Source organism: Magnolia sinica, chromosome 19 (assembly GCF_029962835.1).
Source record: "Magnolia sinica isolate HGM2019 chromosome 19, MsV1, whole genome shotgun sequence".
Classification (NCBI taxonomy): Eukaryota; Viridiplantae; Streptophyta; class Magnoliopsida; order Magnoliales; family Magnoliaceae; genus Magnolia; species Magnolia sinica.
This window is the reverse complement of record NC_080591.1, coordinates 46092894-46113203: the sequence shown is the minus strand read 5'-3', so window position 1 is coordinate 46113203 and position 20310 is coordinate 46092894. Positions and strand designations below refer to the sequence as shown.

At 37.7% G+C, this 20310-nt stretch overlaps 1 protein-coding gene across 9 annotated transcripts in view; it reads right to left on the bottom strand.

Annotated features, from left to right (window-relative positions):
* Positions 1-20310, bottom strand: part of LOC131235008 (histone-lysine N-methyltransferase ASHH1) — a 147221-nt gene that overhangs the window by 44859 nt on the left and 82052 nt on the right. For all 9 annotated transcript variants that reach the window (XM_058232064.1, XM_058232067.1, XM_058232065.1 and 6 more), the window contains one exon: positions 15267-15301. In XM_058232064.1, coding sequence (XP_058088047.1) covers positions 15267-15301 — 35 coding nt within the window. The remainder of the gene's footprint in view (positions 1-15266; positions 15302-20310) is intronic.

Genomic DNA, 20310 nt, shown 5'->3' with positions numbered 1-20310 from the left:
CAATACAATAGCGATACTTAGTGATACATTGCCGATACATGAAATTTCTGACTACCAATGTTATTTGTATCGCTACCAATGTTATCATTTTCACTGAGTTGGGGATGGGGATAATATCAGGGATACTCCGAACATTGAGTATTGTAGTCTAGCAACGTCAATCTAGTCTAGTGACGTTAAAAATTTAAAGTGTGAGGCTTATCATTTAGCCAAACACTAAGTCTATCTATTCGCATGTGTAGAAACATTCCAATAGAATTTTCTCTTGTTCATTCAGATATTTGGGGTCCAGTTGCTATTCTTTCTAATGGATTTAAGTTTCTTTCATTTATTGATGATGCATCTCGTATGACATAGATTTATTTAATGACATCTAGAGATGAGGTCAGCCTATTTTTAAAGTATTTCGTAGTTAGGTTAAAAATCAATTTAATGTGAGTATTAGCACTCTTCGTACAGATAATGCAAGAGAATACATTTCTCATACTATGATAGCTTATCTTTAAGAATATAGTATTAACTCTCGGACCACATGTGCATATATCCCACACCAAAAAATGGCATGGCTAAAAGGAAGAATAGACATATTTTAGTAGTTACCCGGGCTCTTCTTGTTGGAATGTCTGTTCCTAAATCTTTTTTATCAGATGTTGTTCTTACATCTTGCAATCTGATCAATCATCTTCCCACTAAACATTCTTACCAGAAAGTCTTCCATTCACTATTTTTTAGACTTTTATCCAATCTCTGACGTTCCCCTGTGTGTCTTTGTGTGTATATTATGTCCATAACATTGATCCTTATAGACAATTTGTCAAATAGAGTTGCCAAATGCATTTTCTTGGGATATTAGTCTTCATTAAATGGGTATAAATGTCTTGATCCTCTTACTAAAAAGCGTTGTCTCTATGGATGTTAAATTTATGGAAGATGCTTGGTACTTTTTTTTTTATAGAAAGGGGGAGACACATCCTATGGTTCTTCTTGTTCATGTTCTTTAGCCTAATCAAATAATGTCTATGCCTTCTAAACCTGACAATGCTAGACATGAAGTTGTTACTGATCCCACTAAGTCAAATTGAAAGTATATGAACAAAGGAATGTTTGTAAACATGGTACTTCTCAAGACACCACGAAGCATGCTCTTTCAGCTATAGGCACTGAGAGTGTTCCTACTCGACTATCTATTTATGATTATCCTTATTTAAAACCTACCTTAGATTCACCTCTTGCTATCAGAAAAAACAAAAAGACAATGTATCTCTCATCTTATTCAGATATTTGTTTCCTATCATTCCTTGTCCCCTGAACATCAGTCCATTGTTTCAATTGTTGAGTGTTCTTCCTCCAAAATTCTTAAATACCTTAAGAAGACTCAAATTTCTACTCTGTAGCGCCGAGTTGTGGAGGATAAGATGGCGGCTCTAGAAAAGAATTATATATGGGAGATGACTAAGTTAACAATTGGGAAAAATCATGCGGGTTGTTGATGAGTGTATGTTCTCAAGTACAATCCCGATGGAAGTATGGCTCGTCATAAAGCCCGCCTTGTACCTAAAGGTTTTATACAAACCTTTGATGAGGATTATTCTGACCTATGCTCCTGTTGTTATGATAAACTTTGTTCGGGTGATTATTTGTCTTGCTACCAATTTGAATTAGCCCTTGCATCAGTTGGATGTTAAGAATACATTTTTGAATGGTGATTTGACCGAGGAGATCTATATGCTTCCTCTTAAATTTGTTCAAATGGGGGGAGAAGAGAAAGATATGTCGTTTAAAGAAGGCAATATATAGGTTGAAGCAAGCTCCTCACACCTGGCTTGAAAAGTCTAGTGGAGCCTTAATTCGTATTGGTTTCACTTGCATCCATTTTGATCATTCTGTGTTTGTCACGAGGCATGCGAAGGGGACTATTATTGTGAGTGTGTGTGGATGACATTATTGTTACAGGTGATGATATTAACGACATATCAAAGTTGAAATTATATCTGAGTAAGGTATGTAATGTCAAAGATTTGGGACCATTAACATACTTTCATGGAATTGAGGTCTCTTAGTCCACTTGATTTGTTGCCTTCAACTAGAAATTTTGGTGTCAAACCTATTTTCCTTCAAAGTTAATAAGAAGCTTAGGATAGATGATGAGGATTTTCTTGATGATCCTTGTATGTATCGGTGCTTGATTGGAAGATTAATATATTTGATGATTACTTGGCCAGATATGTCTCATGTAGTGAGTTTGGTTGGTCAGTTCATGTATCATCCCCGTTCTAGTCATCTTAAAGCCATTTGTTGCATCTTACACCATATCAAAACATCCCCAAGGCGTGGTACCCCCATTAGTCATCACCATTATCTTGATATTGAGGGGTATTCTGATGTTGATTGGGCAAGTTCTCCGGATGATCGTGTCGCTCAACGTCAGGCTAATGTACTTTTTTTCGATAATTTAGTCACCTGGAAGACTAAGAAGCAGTTAGTTGTAGTACAATCCAGTGTTGATATAGAGTATCGTACTAAGGCGAATATGAAATGTGAACTTATGTGGTTGAAAACCTTTATTTCTGAATTCCTATGAAGATTCATGTGTTGATGTGTTGTGACAATCAAGTTGTCATTCACATTACCTCTAATCCTATTTTTCATGAGCACACAAAACATATTGAAGTTGATTGACACTTTATTCGTGAGAAGGTTACTACAGATGTTGTTTCCACTCCATTTGTTTTACCTTCCAAGCAGTTGGCGGATATCTTCATAAAGGCTCTTACAGTGGCAACTAGACGACGTATTCTTGACAAGTTAAGCATGATTGATATCTATGATTTAGCTTGAGGGGGTGTAGTTGTATGTGCATATGGGCATATGACTGGGCCCATGAGTACATACACTTGGGCCTTATGTGTTATGGCCCTTAGTTTTAGCCTTTTTCCTATTTTATCTTTATTTTTATGCTTTCCTTATTTGTCAATTGTCTACCTTCAGTTTTTTCTCGTAATAAGGATATACATGTAATTGTACCATTCTCCTATTTTTATAAATAAAGTAGAGCTAGACATCCTAGCCCTATGAGTTGCTCCTCTCTCTCTCTCTCTCTCTCTCTCTCTCTCTCAAATTCTCTCCTCTAAGGGCTTATTTGATTTTCGAGTACATTGGTAAATACCCTGCAAAGGGGGCAAAAATTATTTCCTTGTGCATTTACAACATTTTCATCTGTACTTGATTTGACTACCTACTTTTTCGAGACGAAAACCGAGAACATTGCAAAATATCTATGGGTCCCACTGTGATGCATTTCGCTTATCCACATTGTTCATCCATTATGCCAGCTGAATTTATGGCATGAGCCAAAAAATGAGGCATATCCAAAGCTCTAGTGGACCACGCCACAGAAAAAAGTGAATCAAACACTTATCGTTAAAAACTTCTAAGGGCTTTTGTTTCTTTTGGTGTGGGCCACTTGAGTGTTGGATCTACATAAATTTTCGGCTCATGTCTCAAAATGTTGTGTGGTAAAACGGTTGGACAGAACAGATATGTCATATACGTCACCGTGAGGTCCAAAAATTTTAACTAGCACTTTTGAACCAGTTTCCAAGGCAGGAATTCCCAAAAATTTCCAAACGGGTGAAAGTGTCATAATTACCCATTTACTAGGTATTTACACTTGCATTGAAAAATCAAATAGGCCCTAATAGATTTGATTAGGTTTGGCTTTACATGTGGAATGGTGGACCCATAACAGGCATGGGCTCGAGATCACATAATGGGCTAAGCTCGAGCTTGGTAAGGATCAAACTAAATCCAATTCACATTGACTCAGGGGCCAAGGCTAGTGGCATGAAGAAATGCATAGGAGCGAGGACGGTTAATCAATGAAGGTTCTTATAGACGAAATGTAAGGAGTCTGAGGTGCAAGCAAAAAAGAATCCAAGTTAGAGATATATGCCCAAGGGCCACAGCTCATGTAATCTTCTCATAGGAGACCAAATTGTAGTCCTTTGAACGGAAGGTGCTCGATTCTTTTTTTTTTTTTTGGTGGGGGGGGAGATTATGGTGTCGAGGAATACTAAGGTGTGGGGCAAAGCGACGGAAATTATGGTGGCGAGGAATACTAAGGTGTGGGGCAAAGAAGCGGAAATTATGGTGACGAGGAATGTTAAGGTGTGGGGCAAAGAGGATTGGTGGTGTGGTTCGTTTTTTGTCTCTCTGGCTTTGAGGGACACTTTTTTGAGATTTAGATGGTTATTTAGGGCAGTTTATGGGCCCTGTTGTCAGCAGACCAAAGGTCTCTGCTATGGGAGGAACTCAACTCCATCAAGGAGAGGTAGATGATTTTGTGGTGCAAAGAGGGAAATTTCAATGTGATCAGAGTCACCCATGAGAAGTCAAATGGTAGCTACATCACTTGCAGCATGAAGGATTTTTCTAATTGGATTATAGGAATGAATTGGTGGATATTCCGTTGAGGCACCAAATTCACGTGGACAAAAGGGTAGGAGGGAGCCATAATGTCGCGTCTAGATAGGAGTTTTGTTTTCTCTAAGTGGGTGGAGAGATACCTGCTAGTTCAACAGTGGGACCTTTATGGGTCAGTTTCCAACCATCGTCCAATTTTGCTAAAGGTAAAAGAGGAGAATTGGAGCCCAAAACATTTCAAATTTGAGCTCAAGTGGTTGGAGGTTGGGGGCTTCACGAACATAGGGAATAAGTGGTGGGAGTCCTTTGATGTTGAGGGATTAGTTGGGTTTAAACAAAGTTAGAAGATCAAAATGCTAAAAGGAAGGACAAATCTATGGAAGAGGGAGGTTTTTGGGAATTGAGAAGCTGAGGTAGACAATATCTTAAGAAACGTCCAAGCCTTAGATGTTAAGGAGGAGGGGAGAAGAGTAATTAGAGGCCGAGAAAGTGATGTGCGTTATCCCCAAACTACTTGAATCGTCTTAAACAAGAGGAAATCAAGTGGAGAGAGCGCTCAAGAGCAGTCTGGCAAAACATGTGTTTCTTTCATAGTATTGCTACTGCAAGGGTGAGGAATAACAGGATTGTCAACATTGTGGTGGATTGTAAAAGGGATGAGAAGAAGTCCCAAGTATGTGATATAATTGCGCGGTATTATAGGAGTTTGCTAATAGGTGAAAGGTGGAAGTGCCCTCCGCTGGATAATTTGCCTTTCAAATTGTCGGATGAGGAAGAGGATTCCATGAAAAACCAGTTTCCAAGGAAGAAATCAAAGAAGCAATAGACTCTTTGGGAAGGGATAAGGCGCTGGGTCCAGATGGTTATCCTATGGATTTCTTTCCAGTTTTCTGGGATGTGGTGAGGGGTGACTTGCTTAGTTTGTATCTGAATTTTGTGAGAAACGTCGGTTGTCATCAGAGTTAGGGGCTTCGTCTATCGCTATAATACTGAAGGTTGAAGGAGTGGACTGTTTAAAAGATTTCAGGCCAATTAGTCTTATTGGGGATCCTTATAAAATTTTAGCCAAAGTCCATGCCATCAAACTCCAAGTGGTTCTTACAAACGTTAGCTCCAAAAACTTGGGTGCATTTGTAGGGGGCAGGTAGATCTTGGACAATCCGCATATTGCTCATGAGTGCATCGACTCTAAGCACAAGGTAAGATGGGTCTAGCGTGCAAGTAGAATATTGAGAAGGTGTATGATTACGTCGATTGGGGATTCATTGACTATATGTTGGGAAGGTGGGCTATGGGAAAAAATGGAGGGGTTGGATCCAGGAGTGTGTTCAAACAGTCGTGTTCTCTATCTTGGTCAAAGGGTTGCCGAAAGGTTTCTTTAAGGCATCGAGGGGCATTTGGCAGGGTGACCTGCTTTCCCCCTTGTTTGTTGTGGTCGCGGAAACCTTAAGAAAAATGATAGACAATGGTCACGAGGTTGGGCTTATTCATGGATTTAGGATGGCCAATGGGGAATTCATATTTCTCATCTCCAGTTTGCCGATGGCACCATTTGTTTTTTGGATGCTAATGTAGTCATGGTGGATAATTTACAAAAATAGTGAGGTTATGAAGTGATGCTAGGTGTGAAGATACAAATAAAAAGCGATGTTTGGTATTCGTAAAACTAGAGATGGTGCGTCGAGACTAGCGTTAAGTGTTCAGGTGTGGCATGGGTTCTTTTTTATCGACATACCTCAATCTCTATTCATTTATTGGTAAGCAGCAAAGCACCTTTGGAATAAGGTGATTAAAAAAAAAAAAAAAAAAAAAACTGATTGGAAGCTTTTACGCTAGAAGAGTCATCTCATTTCTTTAATAGGACGGTTGATGTTAATTAAAGCTACCTTACCAAATATGCCCCTTTAATTTGTCTCCTTTTAGGTGCCTACAATCAGTTCTAGACAAACTGGAGAAGTTGAGGCAAGATTTATTATGGAAAGTGGAAATTTCATCCTCTAAAGTGGGAAGAGGTATGTAGCGCTATTGTCAAAGGAGTGGGTATAAAGGTGTTGGATGCTATTAACTTGGCCTAATGGAGGTTCGACATAGAAGAAGGGAGAATGTCGAGAGAAGTGATTGCTTACAAGTATGGGATCCAAGACAGGGGGTGGGGGTTAGGGAATGTTCTCTATATAGGGCATCAGGATTATGGAAAGCGGTCACTATGGTGGCTTCTAAGTTCAAAGACGGAGTGTCCTTCTCCATGCGAGAAGGGAGGCGTGTTTGCTTTTGGATGTGGAATGGAGGAAGCCCACTTCAGGAGGTGTTCTCTATTGAGATATATTTGTAACTGTGAATGGTGTGTCCTTATTTGAGTGCATGTGTGTATATGTTTTGTATGCTCTTCTGGAGCACCATATGTACATATTTATAAATAATATGAGGGTTGTGTAGATGTTGTGACACAACCCATTGCCCTAACCATCCTTTTCCTCTTTTGTCTCCTTCTACAACTTCCCTTCCACTCTTCCTACTGATTTATTCTCAAACCTAACTCAACTTGGTATCAGAGCTTGGATTCAGCTTGCCCTTTTGTTCGTAGATGTCGCATCTTGCTAATGCTGGCTTCCGTACGGCTGACATCAGCGCTTGCACTATTTGTACAGCCATGTAGCAAATGAAGTGTATGGTTTGGTAGATCTTGATTTTAAACGGATTGTGGTGTTTTTATAGAATTTTTTGAGCAAGATTAAGGTGAGTTTCGAAGCCCCAAGGTATTTTCGGATATGGCCCATTTCGATTTTTTCTGAGATTTCTTTCAATCGGATTAGTTTTTCTGAGGAAGATCAAAAGGGGGTTGGTAGGTTTGATTGTAATAGTCTTAGGAGGGTTTTTTTTTTTTTTTTTTTTTTTTTTTTTTTTTTTTTTTTAATTTTTAATTTTTACATGGGGAATGGTTTCTCCATGATTCTGGGGGAAGATTAGGGTACAATTATGACATTTTTGCCATTTTTCTCCCTTTTTTGTGTGAACTAAGCTGGGGGTTGGTGTCCAGCACCCTTTTAGGCATGTTTCTAACTCTTCCTCTTTAAGTTTTTGGGTTTGGTATGTAGTTCTTATTTTCAAACTGTGTGGGTTGTTGGCTATACACTAAAAGTTGGGTTTGATTTTATATTAATTAAGAATTCTAAATGTGGTTTATATATATATATATATATATATATATATATATATATATATATATATATATATATATATATATATTTATATTTATATATATTTGGTCATTCTCCATCTTTTCTTTCGACCAAGTATGGAAGATAAGCTTTCTACCGGAGCTCTTATGGGGCCTTCCGATTCTCACACATTGTTGATCACAATTGTCAAGTTAAATGGGAACAATTACTTGCAATGGGCCCAATCCGTCAAGCCTTTTTGGGGAGGAAAGGAGTGCCTTTCTTATATCTCAAATGATACTCCAGATTCAATTGATGAAGGATTTAGAACTTGGACTAAAGAAAATTACCAAGTCATGGCTTGGCTTCTAAACAGTATGGAGAGCACCATTAGCAATTCTGTTATGTTTTTAACATCGGCTAAGAAGATATGGGATACCATCCGAGACATGTATTCTGAAGATCGTAATATATCTAGGGTGTACAAGTTGATTTCGGACATATCCAAGTTTCAACAAGAATCTCCTTTCCCATCTCATTGTAGTCAAGATCATGAACTCATCCCACGATAACGTGAGGAGACTTGGAACATGCGGTTTCTCTCTAGATTCAATTCAGAATATTAGATTACTCGTCTTCGGATCATAGTTATGGAGCCCTTCCCCTCTTTGCTAGTTGTCTCTTCTCTAGTTCAAAGAGTTACTGACCCATCCTCAGCTACACCTATCACTCATGTTGATGATAGATATGCATTCATAGCTGGTAATCACCTTTCGAGCTCTACTTCTTGGGCTTCAAGTTCTAGTCATGCTCCTAGTTATGGCAGTAGATCCAGAGGTCGAGTCCCTGATAAAGTCGGTCGTGGTAACCGCATTTTTAGTGGTCGTGGACATGGTTGTGATGGATCTTTCCGTATTTTCTCTCATTGCACTGGCACAAACTATACCATTGATAGATGTTGGGATATTGTTGTTCGCCCTTTGTGGGGAGGTGCTTGTACGGTGGGTGTCATGCCATCTACTTCTGAGAAATCTCATCAAGAACCTACAACATTGTCTCACGAGGTGTCGGCTTCAAGTGATTCAATTACCATCTCTCGGGACTCGAGAAACATACAGTGCAGGCACCGCCAGTCATGTGACCCAATCTCTTCTTCTAGTGCTAGCTTAGCCCAGTCAAGTATTGCACTCCATGTGTCCTCATCTCCCTCCTGGGTCATCGACGAGCTACATCTCACATGACTGGTAAACTTCATCTTTTCCAATCTTATGAACCTACTAGTTAGTCTAGTTCTGTTACAATTGTCGATGGCAATCACTCTCCCGTCTCTGGGATTGGATCCATTACCCTTTCTCCTGCTATGCAACTATCTTCTTTTCTTCATGTTCCATCCTTTCCATTGAATTTGTTGTCTATTAGTTTTCTTACTAAATTATTGCATTGTTCCAAAACATTTTTTCCTTCTCACTTTGTGTTTCAAGATCTCCAGAAGAAGTGGATGATTGGTGGGGGGAATAAACGTGGCGGGATTTACTTCCTCGATGATACCCCTGCTAGTCATGACATTGTCGTTTAGGGAATCCATGTCTAAATGGCATAGCAGTTTAGGGCATTTTTAACAAGACTAAGACTATTTTCCCTTCTATCTCTACTGTCAAACCATTATGTTGTGATACTTGTGAGTTTCCTAAGCATCAAAGAACCATGTTTCCTCCCAGCTCAACTACGAGGAAGTCTAGACCTCTTGAATTGATTCACTCTGATGTTTGGGGCCCCAGGCCTGTTGACTTTGTTCTAGGTTACAAATACTTTGTCTCTTTCATTGATGATCATTCTCGCATGACATGGATTTATCTTATGAAATTCAAACATGAAGTTTTTGTTATGTTCGAGTCCTTTTACAATGAAGTCGTTAATCAATTTCAATGCTCGATTCAAGTTCTTCGTTCTGACAATGAGGGTGAATATAAGTCAAAAGCATTCTTGACATTTTTGCAGGATCATGGTATTTTGTCTCAAACCTCTTGTCGAAGGACCTGTCAACAAAATCGAGTTGCCGAAAGGAGAATCGTCATCTTCTCGAACCTACACTGCGCTGCTCTTTACTATGAATGTTCCAAAACGTTTTTGGGATTATGCTCTACTTACTGTTGTCTTTCTTATTAATCACATACCTTTTAGGATTTTACACAATAAGTATTCCTTTGAACTTCTACATCCTCGTGATAAAACTTTTCCCTTGTCTCCTTGAGTTTTTTGTTGTACTTGTTTTGTTCATATAAACTTGATGATAGTAATGGCAAGCTAAGTCCTCGGTCAAGTGAACTACTGTACTACGGAGAAGGAATTCTTAGCCGTAGTGTTCGCTTTGGACAAATTTAGGTCCTACTTGATCAGATCCAAGATCATCATTTACACTGATCATGCGGTACTGAAGTACCTTCTTTCTAAGAAAGATGCCAAGCCTCGTTTGATAAGATGGATCTTCCTACTCCAAGAATTCGACATTGAAATACGCAATAAAAAATGAGTAGAAAATGTAGTGGCTGACCATCTCTCAAGACTTGACCTACCCGATTCCCTTGAGTCGACATTGAAAAACGACATGTTCCCTGACGAGCAATTGTTTAAACTTTCCAATTACCTTAGTTTGCTGATATTGCAAATTATCTTGCTACAGGTTTCACGCCGATCCATTGGACTGCGCAAGATAAGAAGAAATTCTACATTGAGGTACACAAATTTGTCTGGGATGATCCATAACTATTCAAATATTGCGCAGACCAAATTCTAAAGAAATGTGTGCCTGACAATGAACATCAAAGCGTAATCTCCTTCTGTCACTCTCAGGCCTGTGGTGGTCACTTTTCTACCAAAAAGACCACGGCCAAAATTTTATAGCGCGACTTTTACTGGCTCACAATGTTAAAAGATACTCATGAGTTTTGCAAAGCTTGTGAGAGTTGTAAAAAATTAGGACTGTCCCGTTGAAACATGATGCCATTGAACCCCATTCTAATCATTGAAGTGTTTGATTGCTAGGGCATTGATTTCATGGGACCATTCCCCCAATCATTTGGAAACATTTACATCTTGTTAGCAGTAGACTATGTTACCAAGTGGCTTGAGGCTATCCCATGCTGGAACAATGATCATCAAACGGTCATTCGATTCTTAAAAGAAAACATCCTTTCCCAATTCGGAACACCTCGAGCCATCATAAGTGATGGAGGGTCACACTTTTGCAACAGGCCATTCGAGACATTAATGAAGAAATATGACATCTCTCACAAAGTCAGTACCCCCCATCACCTGCAGACAAGCGGTTAAGATGAAATTTCCAACAGCAAAATCAAACAAATTCTGGAAAAAACGGTTAACCCCAATCGCAAAGATTGGTCAATCAAACTATCTGATGCTTTATGGGCTTACTGTAGAGCTTACAAGACCCCTGTTGGAATGTCTCCCTTTAGGCTTGTCTACGGGAAGGCTTGTCACTTGCCTATGGAGTTGGAACATAAGGCTTACTGGGCGATTAAGATTTTGAACTTCAATTTGGACAATGCTGACTCACTACGCAAACTTCAATTGAATGAACTCGAGGTAATTCAGAATGATGCATATGAGAACTAGAGAATTTACAAGGACAGAATGAAGGTGCTCCATAACCGGAACATTCTTCGAAAATCATTCATGCCAAGTCATAAGGTCCTTCTATATAATTCTCGTTTACATCTTTTTCCGGGTAAGCTTTGATCTCGTTAGACTAGCTCTTTTCTTGTTACAACCGTTTATCCTTATGGGGTCGACGAGAACGAATGGAAAATTTTTCAAAGTGAATGGTCATCGTCTCAAGCCATTCGCTGAGAAATTTGACTCAGAGGATATGTCCTTCCCTCTAATTGATCCTGTCTATCAAGATTGACTTCCGAGTTTGATGGAGGTATAGTTAGGTTTATTGCTTTCTTAGGATTAGGTTAAATAGAATTTTGCTTTAGTTATTCATGTTTATCATTGCTTAACCCCTATATAGCAAGGACTTTGAATAGCACTGCATTAGTCCTTCTTAAGTACTATCTTCCTAACTCACTACTCCTTTTCTTATCTTTATCTCATGTTGGTATTATTGACTATTTCTTACATTGAGGACAATGTAAATTTTAGGTTGAGGGTCAGATTAGATGGATCTAATCAGTATTTTCTAGGTTTTGAGCGATTTGTTTAAAAAATTTCGAATTTTCTGTTTCAAAACTCTCTCAGAAAGCAAAATTCTGTGTGATTTGAATACATGTCGAGTATTATGATAAGATATGGAATAAATCTTTGAAAATCTAGTGACTAGTTAATTAGTAACTTTTGATTAAGTTTTCTTAATTAGTTGATTAATAGAAAATTTTAAAACAATAATTAAGTCTAGATCACATTTCAGATCTAATTTATATCCTATGAAATTGTTTACTTTCTAAGTGATAACATGTGAATTACTTAAAAGTGATCAAGAGCCAAATTTGGAGATAATTGTCTACCTAAAAGGGATTAAAAGAAGAAAAACAAACCAACTAGAAAACAGTAAGATCATGGCCACCTATGGGATTTGTTTTAAATGAAAACTTCATAAAAAGAATGAAAAAAAAGGTGAAAGCCATTGATATGAAATCAAAAGCTGCAAGATAAGTGAAATACGAGACATGATCGGAATCAGTATTTGTGGTGAACTGTCCACTTTACGGTAATGAACATGGCTAACATTATGAAAGGTATAACAAATTCATGGAATTTTAAGTTAGAACTCACTAAACACAGTAGAAACTTGATGTTTGGAATTATTCTATTTGTTAAGTAATGAACGAAGACTTAGTTTATTTGATTGCTAAGGACATTGGGATTTAGATTGCTCATGTTTTATTTCCACACGCTTGAATATCACTCACATGTATAGGCTTGTGCAGAAAATTGCTATTTAAGGGAGGGTTGTAATTTGAAAATTTTAAGTTGTGTTCGCATGTTTTGCTCGGGTCTAACAAAATGCTGGTTGGGAGGTGTGTTGAGTGTGAAATATTGCATATTTCCCCCTATTTATGTCTTGGTTTTATAAACATGATAGTGCTTAATCAATCTAACTATGCATGTTTTCATGTGCGAGATGATTTCAAGAGCTTGAGGTGAAATTGATGCTAAAAATAATATTTATGCTCAAAAGATTACTAAATGAGGATTTGGAGATTTGATAGTCATTAATGAAGAATTCACTTGCCAAAGATCCAAGGAAACCAAGTGAGGAATGGAGATAATCAAAAAGTTGAGGTGAAGAAAAGGAATCCTGAAAATTGGCCAAAGAAAACATATTCTGAAACTCCAAGTCTAAAAAATGAAAGTTCTAAAATGATTTCCAAAATAGACATCAAAGTCTATTTTGGGAACATGCACCGAGTGCGTAAATTTGAGGCGGTTTGTGAACTTTTCCGAAGTTTGTGCGAATGTTTGAGTTATAAAACTATTTAAAGGAGTCTCTAGGCTATTCCAAATCATCTTCTAGGGTTTGCAAAGAGAGAGAAGGCCTAAGTGGAGCGCCGACAACATTCTTCCACTTTGATTTCTTCATGGATTCTACTATATCTTTTAATTTTTCTTTTGTTTTTAAGTTAGCTATGACTAGCTAATCTCTTAGCTAGGGCTAATAGGTGAAGTTGTAGTTTATTTTAATATTTTCTTTGCTTTGATTCAAGTATATGTTGAATTCTTATTGATTTGTAGTTTGATTAAAGAAATATTTTTAGTTTTCTATGGTTTATTGTGACTCAAATTACAATAGATGCTGTGATAGCTTTAAATATTTTCTCAATCTGTTTTGAGAAGCGTGTGATCTATAAAATTCATGATTCATCATAGTCTATGGCATGATGGATGGTTGGATTCCCTAAGATTATCACATGAATGCTTCATGGGAGAACTACGTTGATGGAAAATTCAGATTTTTGGGTTTTTACTGATCTATCATCCAACTGGATAGGATAAGACTCTAATTCCAGTTGTAGCTCTTTGAATCAAGTAAGGTAGCATCTTAATAGCTACATGTGGATGCTTGGCGCCCTAGTTTCCCTTTTATTATTGATTGTTAAATCATTAATCTCTCATTTCTTTATATTATTACTTATCTAGTTTCTAGCTCTACTTCTAGTTTATTTCAGAAAGATACACATACAAGTCCCTGTGGATTCGACCTCAGTCTCACCGAGTTATTACTACATCGTCACACTGCACTTGGGGTTGTGAACAGGTGGATGCTAAAGAAATTGCAACTCCATTTAATTGTTCCTAGGAGTAGCTAGCTAATCTGTACACTAAATCCCTTGCTCGAGATCCCTTGCATCATCTAGTGAACAAGTTGGGCATGTTTGATATCTATTCTCCAACTTGAGGGGGTGTGTTGAAATATATATGTCACTATGAACTGTCTTTATTTGAGTGCATGTGTGTATATGTTTTGTATGCTTTCTAGAGCACCATATGTACATATTTATAAATAATATGAGGGTTGTGTAGATGTTGTGACACAACCCATTGCCCTAACCATCCTTTTCCTATTTTGTCTCTTTTTACACCTTATTTTCCACTCTTCCTACTGATTTCTTCTCAAACCTAACTCAACTTTCTCAAGATTAGTTGGTCGATCTCCAACAAGGATTATTACAGTAGCCCACTGTTTTTCCATTTGCAGAGATGTTTTGGTTTAGCCCCCCTCATGCCAAAGGAACCTCTCAGACAAGGAAGTGGGTGATTCGGTTAGCCTTTTGGATTGCTTGCATTATTGCCGCCCCTCCTTAGGCGAGAGGGGTGTGATGCTCGAGCATGTGTACAAATCGGGTTGCTTCTTAGTTCGATCATTCTACAAGATGATTCGGAAGCTGTCATCGAATGCAAGGATGGTTTATGCATACTACTCTCGGTATATTCGTGCCCCCTCCCCCAAAGGTAGCAGTTTTTGTATATTTGGTGGGTAGGAAGAGGGTTCTCACCATCAGTAGCTATCAAAGGAGGTCCATAATTCTCCCCAACATTTGCGTGATGTGCAAGAATGATGATAAGTCGATAGATCAACTCTTCGTTCATTGCCATTTTGCTTGAAGGGTGTGGGTGCGCTTCCTCGCTACCTTCAACATATCTTGAGTGATGTCGGAGTCTATTAAAGACCTCTTGTTGGCTTGGCATGGTGGAGTGATCGGGAAGAAAGGAAAGGTGATTTGACATCTAATGTTAATGTAGTGCTGTGGGTTATTTGGGGGGAACAGAATATGTTTTCAAAAAAGTAGATCTGTGGAAGAGGTGGTGAGAAAGATCAAGGTTGAAGTGTTGGGATGGGTGTCTACATCGAAAGCCATGGATCTCTGTAATCTTTTATCTTTCTTTGAGTTGTAGTCTTTCCCCGCCACAGCTTTTGCTTTGGCAGGTTCTATAAATAAAGTCTCATTACCTTTCAAAAAAAAAAAAAAACTACACAGGTTTTTACAAACAAAAAGTAACATGCCTGAGAACATACAATAACTAAGTCATGATACCAAATCCAACAAATTGAAAGATCAATATTGTAATCAAAAGGATATTAAGAAACTACATTAGAAGCATAGTGATGGGTGAAAAGCTTTAGTTTGCTCAAGCATCAAACACCAAAAGATGCACATTATTTACCTGTCATCATCATCTTCCCAGAGATACGTATCTTCCTACAAAAGATGTTCCATAATGAAATAGTAATAATAACCACTACTTCAAGAAATGGTAAGAATTACAGGAGATGGTAAAACAGTGTCATCTCTAAGCAATAAAGAAACATAGTGATGTTGTCCAAGTACATGGAAGCCAAGGATTTGAACAGTAAAAACTACTTCTAAGATGCAAGGCCAAGTCCAGCCTCATCTTTCATTGATAAATTTCACGTTATACTTGGATTTATTTCCTTAATAATAGACTTCAAGTATTTTAACACTTAAAAGAGTTTCTAGGAAGTTGACATGCAGGCCACACCAGTAAAACAATTTCTGAAAGAAGAATTTATACATAGTTGATGAGGTTGGCCGAGCGACAATGAATGTTAAAAACCTATGAAGGTTTATTGGAGGGAAGCCAAGAACACAGCAGTGTATTTGATAAATCACATGTTGATACCAAGAATGAAGGTACCTCATTAAATCCATTAAAAAGAGAAGGGAGATTTAATGCATCTACATGTGTTTAGTCATGCGGCTTATGCAGAACATTAGTGATTAAAAACATGACAGGTTTGATGGAAAAGACATAAAATGTATTTTTCTAATATATTCATCCAATAGAAAACCACATTGATGCTTTGTTCTGGTAGATCATTGTAGCCATGAAAGAGTAGATGCAAACAACGAGAAATCACAATGACATCAACCTACTACCGACCTGATATGAACCCCTACCATCCTAATGATGGGGACCAATTTGCCATCTGGTAGAGCTCCATTTCACAAACTATACTTGACAAAAACAATTCTAGCCATGAGCTCATCACATCCTTTCAAAATATAGGACAGAGAAGAAATATCCTAAAAGAAAGACTGGAAGGGATGTACTAAATATCTGTTAGACTTTGAGACTACACCACTCCCCACCTTGGTTCTATGTATCCTTTATAGGCCACCAGTTTGAATTTGTTAGAACAATGTAAAGATGCAATATATGTCCATATTATAAAGATGCAATAAATGTCCAAATTATAAAGAAGCAATATATGTCCAAATTATAAAGATGTAGTAGATGTTTTCCATATTGTGATATCTACCATGGATACAGACAGAAAGGGATACAGATATACTTTTGTCCTTTCACACTAAAACTCCTCACTTGGTTCAATATATCTTTCCCAGGCCACTAAATTGAGTTTTTTCGATTAACAATGTAATTGTGATAGATATTCCAATTGAACATGTGAATGTTTTTCATGATACAAAACGTATAGCTACTAAATTCAGAAAAAAAGTGTTCTTCTCTTTAGATATGATGCACAATTGGAAGGTTTAATCAGCATAACCCTTTGTGCATGTAAACAGAAGCAAAGTAACCAACTTCTGATCATTGGTTGGAAGTGGATATATGAAATAAAATACACTGCTGAAGCACAGAAATTCAAGGTGCTTTCAGTGGCTAATGGGTTTCCCCCAACTGATAGAGTAGACAGATAAAAGTTCATCCCCATATCAATCACATGTGTTCATATTAGTATTATATTAGCAGCAAGGAAGTCATGGAACTTCATCAGATGTACGTGGAAATTGTGCTCCTAAAACAATATTGATAGAGAGTTATACATGCAACAACCAAAGGATTGAAGATTCTATAACCTAGAGCTTGGTTTCCAAATGTCAAAGAATTCATTCAATCACATGGTTTATTTCCTTTTTTGTTGATGCGCGGTGTGCAGCTTTGTTAAGTACTCTACTAAAGAAACAATCATATGTGCACAACATGTAGATGACTTAATCATAATGGAAGTATCCAACTAGAAGTAGAAAGAGTGAAAACTCCCTTCCAAATGTTGTAAATGAAGGAATTGGGAGAACCAAGGTTATTTCCAGGCACTGGAAGTAGTGAAAGATGAACAGGAAATATTGATCATGCAAAACAAATTCAGGTATGTCTAGTCTAAAAGTTTCCCTTACTAAGAAATTCAGGTTCAATATAATTCCTGCTTAGGAGGGAGATTCTTGATCTCACCATTAAATCAAAGCATTAACAGAACTAGTGTTCGAAATATCGGTATCCTGTTACGTATCGCATCCTTGGGATACAAATATGTATTGGTTATCGCAAGGGATATATGATTTGTATCTGGTGATTTATTGCACTTTTTGGGAAACATGGGGAAGCATTGGAAAAATGGCAGAATTTTTCAATGGAACTTTAGCGATTATTAAAAAAGACCTTAAATAGACACTTTTAAATCATAACATCTCAAAAAAAAAGTGTGCATGATAGGTTTCCTTTGTATAGGGTCCTAAGCTATGCGTTGTTTGGCTGAACTAGTGCAACTATATTCAAATTCAATGCATAACATTTAGAGTGTATGTGATAATCATTTCATCAAACACTATTAAATACTTCGAAATTAGCCTCAATTGACAACTGGTTGAAGGGAAATTTCAAAAAAATATATTTTAAAATAATTTTTAATTAAAAAAATGATTTTATTTTTCAAAATTGACAAGGACTTAAAAAATCAATAGATCAGCTCTCATACATGCTTGATTTCATGTTTGGAGTGCAACATTGCAAACAATTTGGGACAAATTGGGGAAATTTTGAAATTTCCCCAATTTTCTCAAAATCGGACCACCTACACTCAAATTTCGAAATTAGAGTATATGTGATAATGATGATGACTATTTCATGAAAAACTCCTAAATACTTCGAAATTAGTCTCAATTGATAGTTGCTTGAAGGAAATTTTTGAATAACATAAAGAACCAATGAATATCAAAATCAAAACTCTAACTCCACAATTTTTCATGCAAAACATGAAGAACCAATGGATTTTTAACCATTTAACACTGATTTAAAATAATTTCAACAAAAAAACAGATCGAAAATTGAAAATGCTCACCGGATCGAACATGTGGGATATATCGGCACTACCTATGCGTTTTGTATCACATAGGTAGGATACAAGATATATCATGGGATATATCAGCCGATATCATCGATATTTAAAACATTGAACAGAACTAAAACCCAAACTGGACTAAGACCAATTTTTTTTTTTTTAAGGGGGGCATTTTGGTCCAACTACTGGTCAAACCCAGGACATCTAGTGAATAATATAAATAAAGTAACAAAATGAAAAGAATAAGCATGTAAATCACCTACAGAGCAGATATGACAATGTGCTTCAAAGGGGAGGTCAAACGTTTGAATTCCAAGGCTGCAGTTATGTATTTTATTAAGAAAAACAGTTGATTAACTATTCTATTTTTTCAGAAATTTTGGCCCCATATTAAAATGGATGTTATAGACTACTTAAATGAATTCTCCAAACGTGGTTGTCTTTCCTGAGATCTTGGGGCATCGTTTATTGTTTTCATTCCAAAGGTTGATGGGGCTGCCCATCTGAAAGATTTCAAGCATATAAGTCTCATTGGAGGCCTGTACAAGATTCTAACTAAGATTCTCACCTCTAGATTTAAAAGAGTTCTTTTAAAGATAATTTCAGAGTTTCTGGGTGCCTTTGTGGCAGGTTGGCAGATTCTGGATAGTGCGTTGATTGCACATAAGTGCATCGATTCCAGGCACAGAGAGAAGAAGAGTGGCCTCATGTGTAAGCTAGATTCGGAAAAGGCCTATGATCATGCCGATTGGGATTTCTTAGATAATATGCTTAGAAGCTTAGGATGCGGTATGAAGTGGAGAAGTTGGACGGTCGCCGAAAGGATTTTTTTTAAGCTTCTAGGGGATGAAGGCTGGGGGACCCCTTATCCCCTTATTTGTTTGTCGTTATCAGGGAGGCATTTAGCAGGATGCTCCGCAAAGGGGAGGAAAATGGGCTTTTCAATGGTTTCAAAACATTGGTGGATGGTTGTTAAATAAGCCATCTTTACTACATGGACGATGCTCTATTATTTTATGATGCAGAGGAGTCATCTGTGGCAATTTACGGAAATTAGTTGTTTGCTTTGAAGCTATGTTAGGATTGAGGATCAATGTAGCTAAGTTTGAAATGTTGCGGGTGCATGTTAGTGAAGAAGAGTTACGGCATCTTTCAAGCATGTTTGGCTACAAACCTGGGTCTTTTCCTTTAACGTATCTAGGTCTTCCATTGTGTATTGGTAAACTGGCTAAGCATCTATGGGATAGGGTGATTGAAAGAACTGGAAAAAAAAAAAAAACACTGGTCCTAGAAGTGTCAATATCTGTTGTCGTGGGAGTGGTTGATACTTATCAAGACAGCCTTCACCAACATGCTTGTGTATCTTGTGTCTTTATTCAAATGCCCAAAGATGTGTTGGACAAGCTTGATAAACTACGAAGAAATTTTTTCAAGAAAGGAACATCGGACGATAAAAAGTTCCACCTATTGGGGTGGTTGGAGCTATGCAAGCCTATTAACCTAGCTCTCTTAGGGAAATGGACCTGGAGATTCAGGACCAGGGAAGGAAGACTTTGGAGGGAAGTAATCGCCAAAAAATATGGGGTTCAGGAGGGTGGATAGTATGTGAAGAGGTCTTCTCTATATAGAGCTTCTCACATTTGGAAGGCAATTGTGGCGCTAAACCATCTTGTTCGCAGTGGGATTGCTTTCTCGTTAGGCGACAGCCATTGTATCCGTTTTTTTACGGATGTTTGGTGCAGAGAATGAGCTAATCAGGACCTATTCCCTAGGGTCGCCCGGGTCGCTCCCGATCGGTTCATCTCAATGGCGGAATGTTTTCCGATGAGTGGAGATGCAGTGATATGGAGTCCCCCTTATCGCAGAGATTTGCTTGATGACGAATTCAAAGAGTTACTCAGGCTTTTGGATCTTCTTAAGATGGCTCTTCCTTGCACTTCTCGTGTAGACTCAATGGTATGGAAGTGCCACTCTCGGGAAAGTTTTTTGTTCGGTCTCTTTTGAGAAGCTTGGGCAAATCAATTTCTTCTCCACCACACACTTTCCATAGTTGGTTATATGGAGCGTACGAGGGTCCTTACAGTAGATAATCTTCAAAGGAGAGCTCTT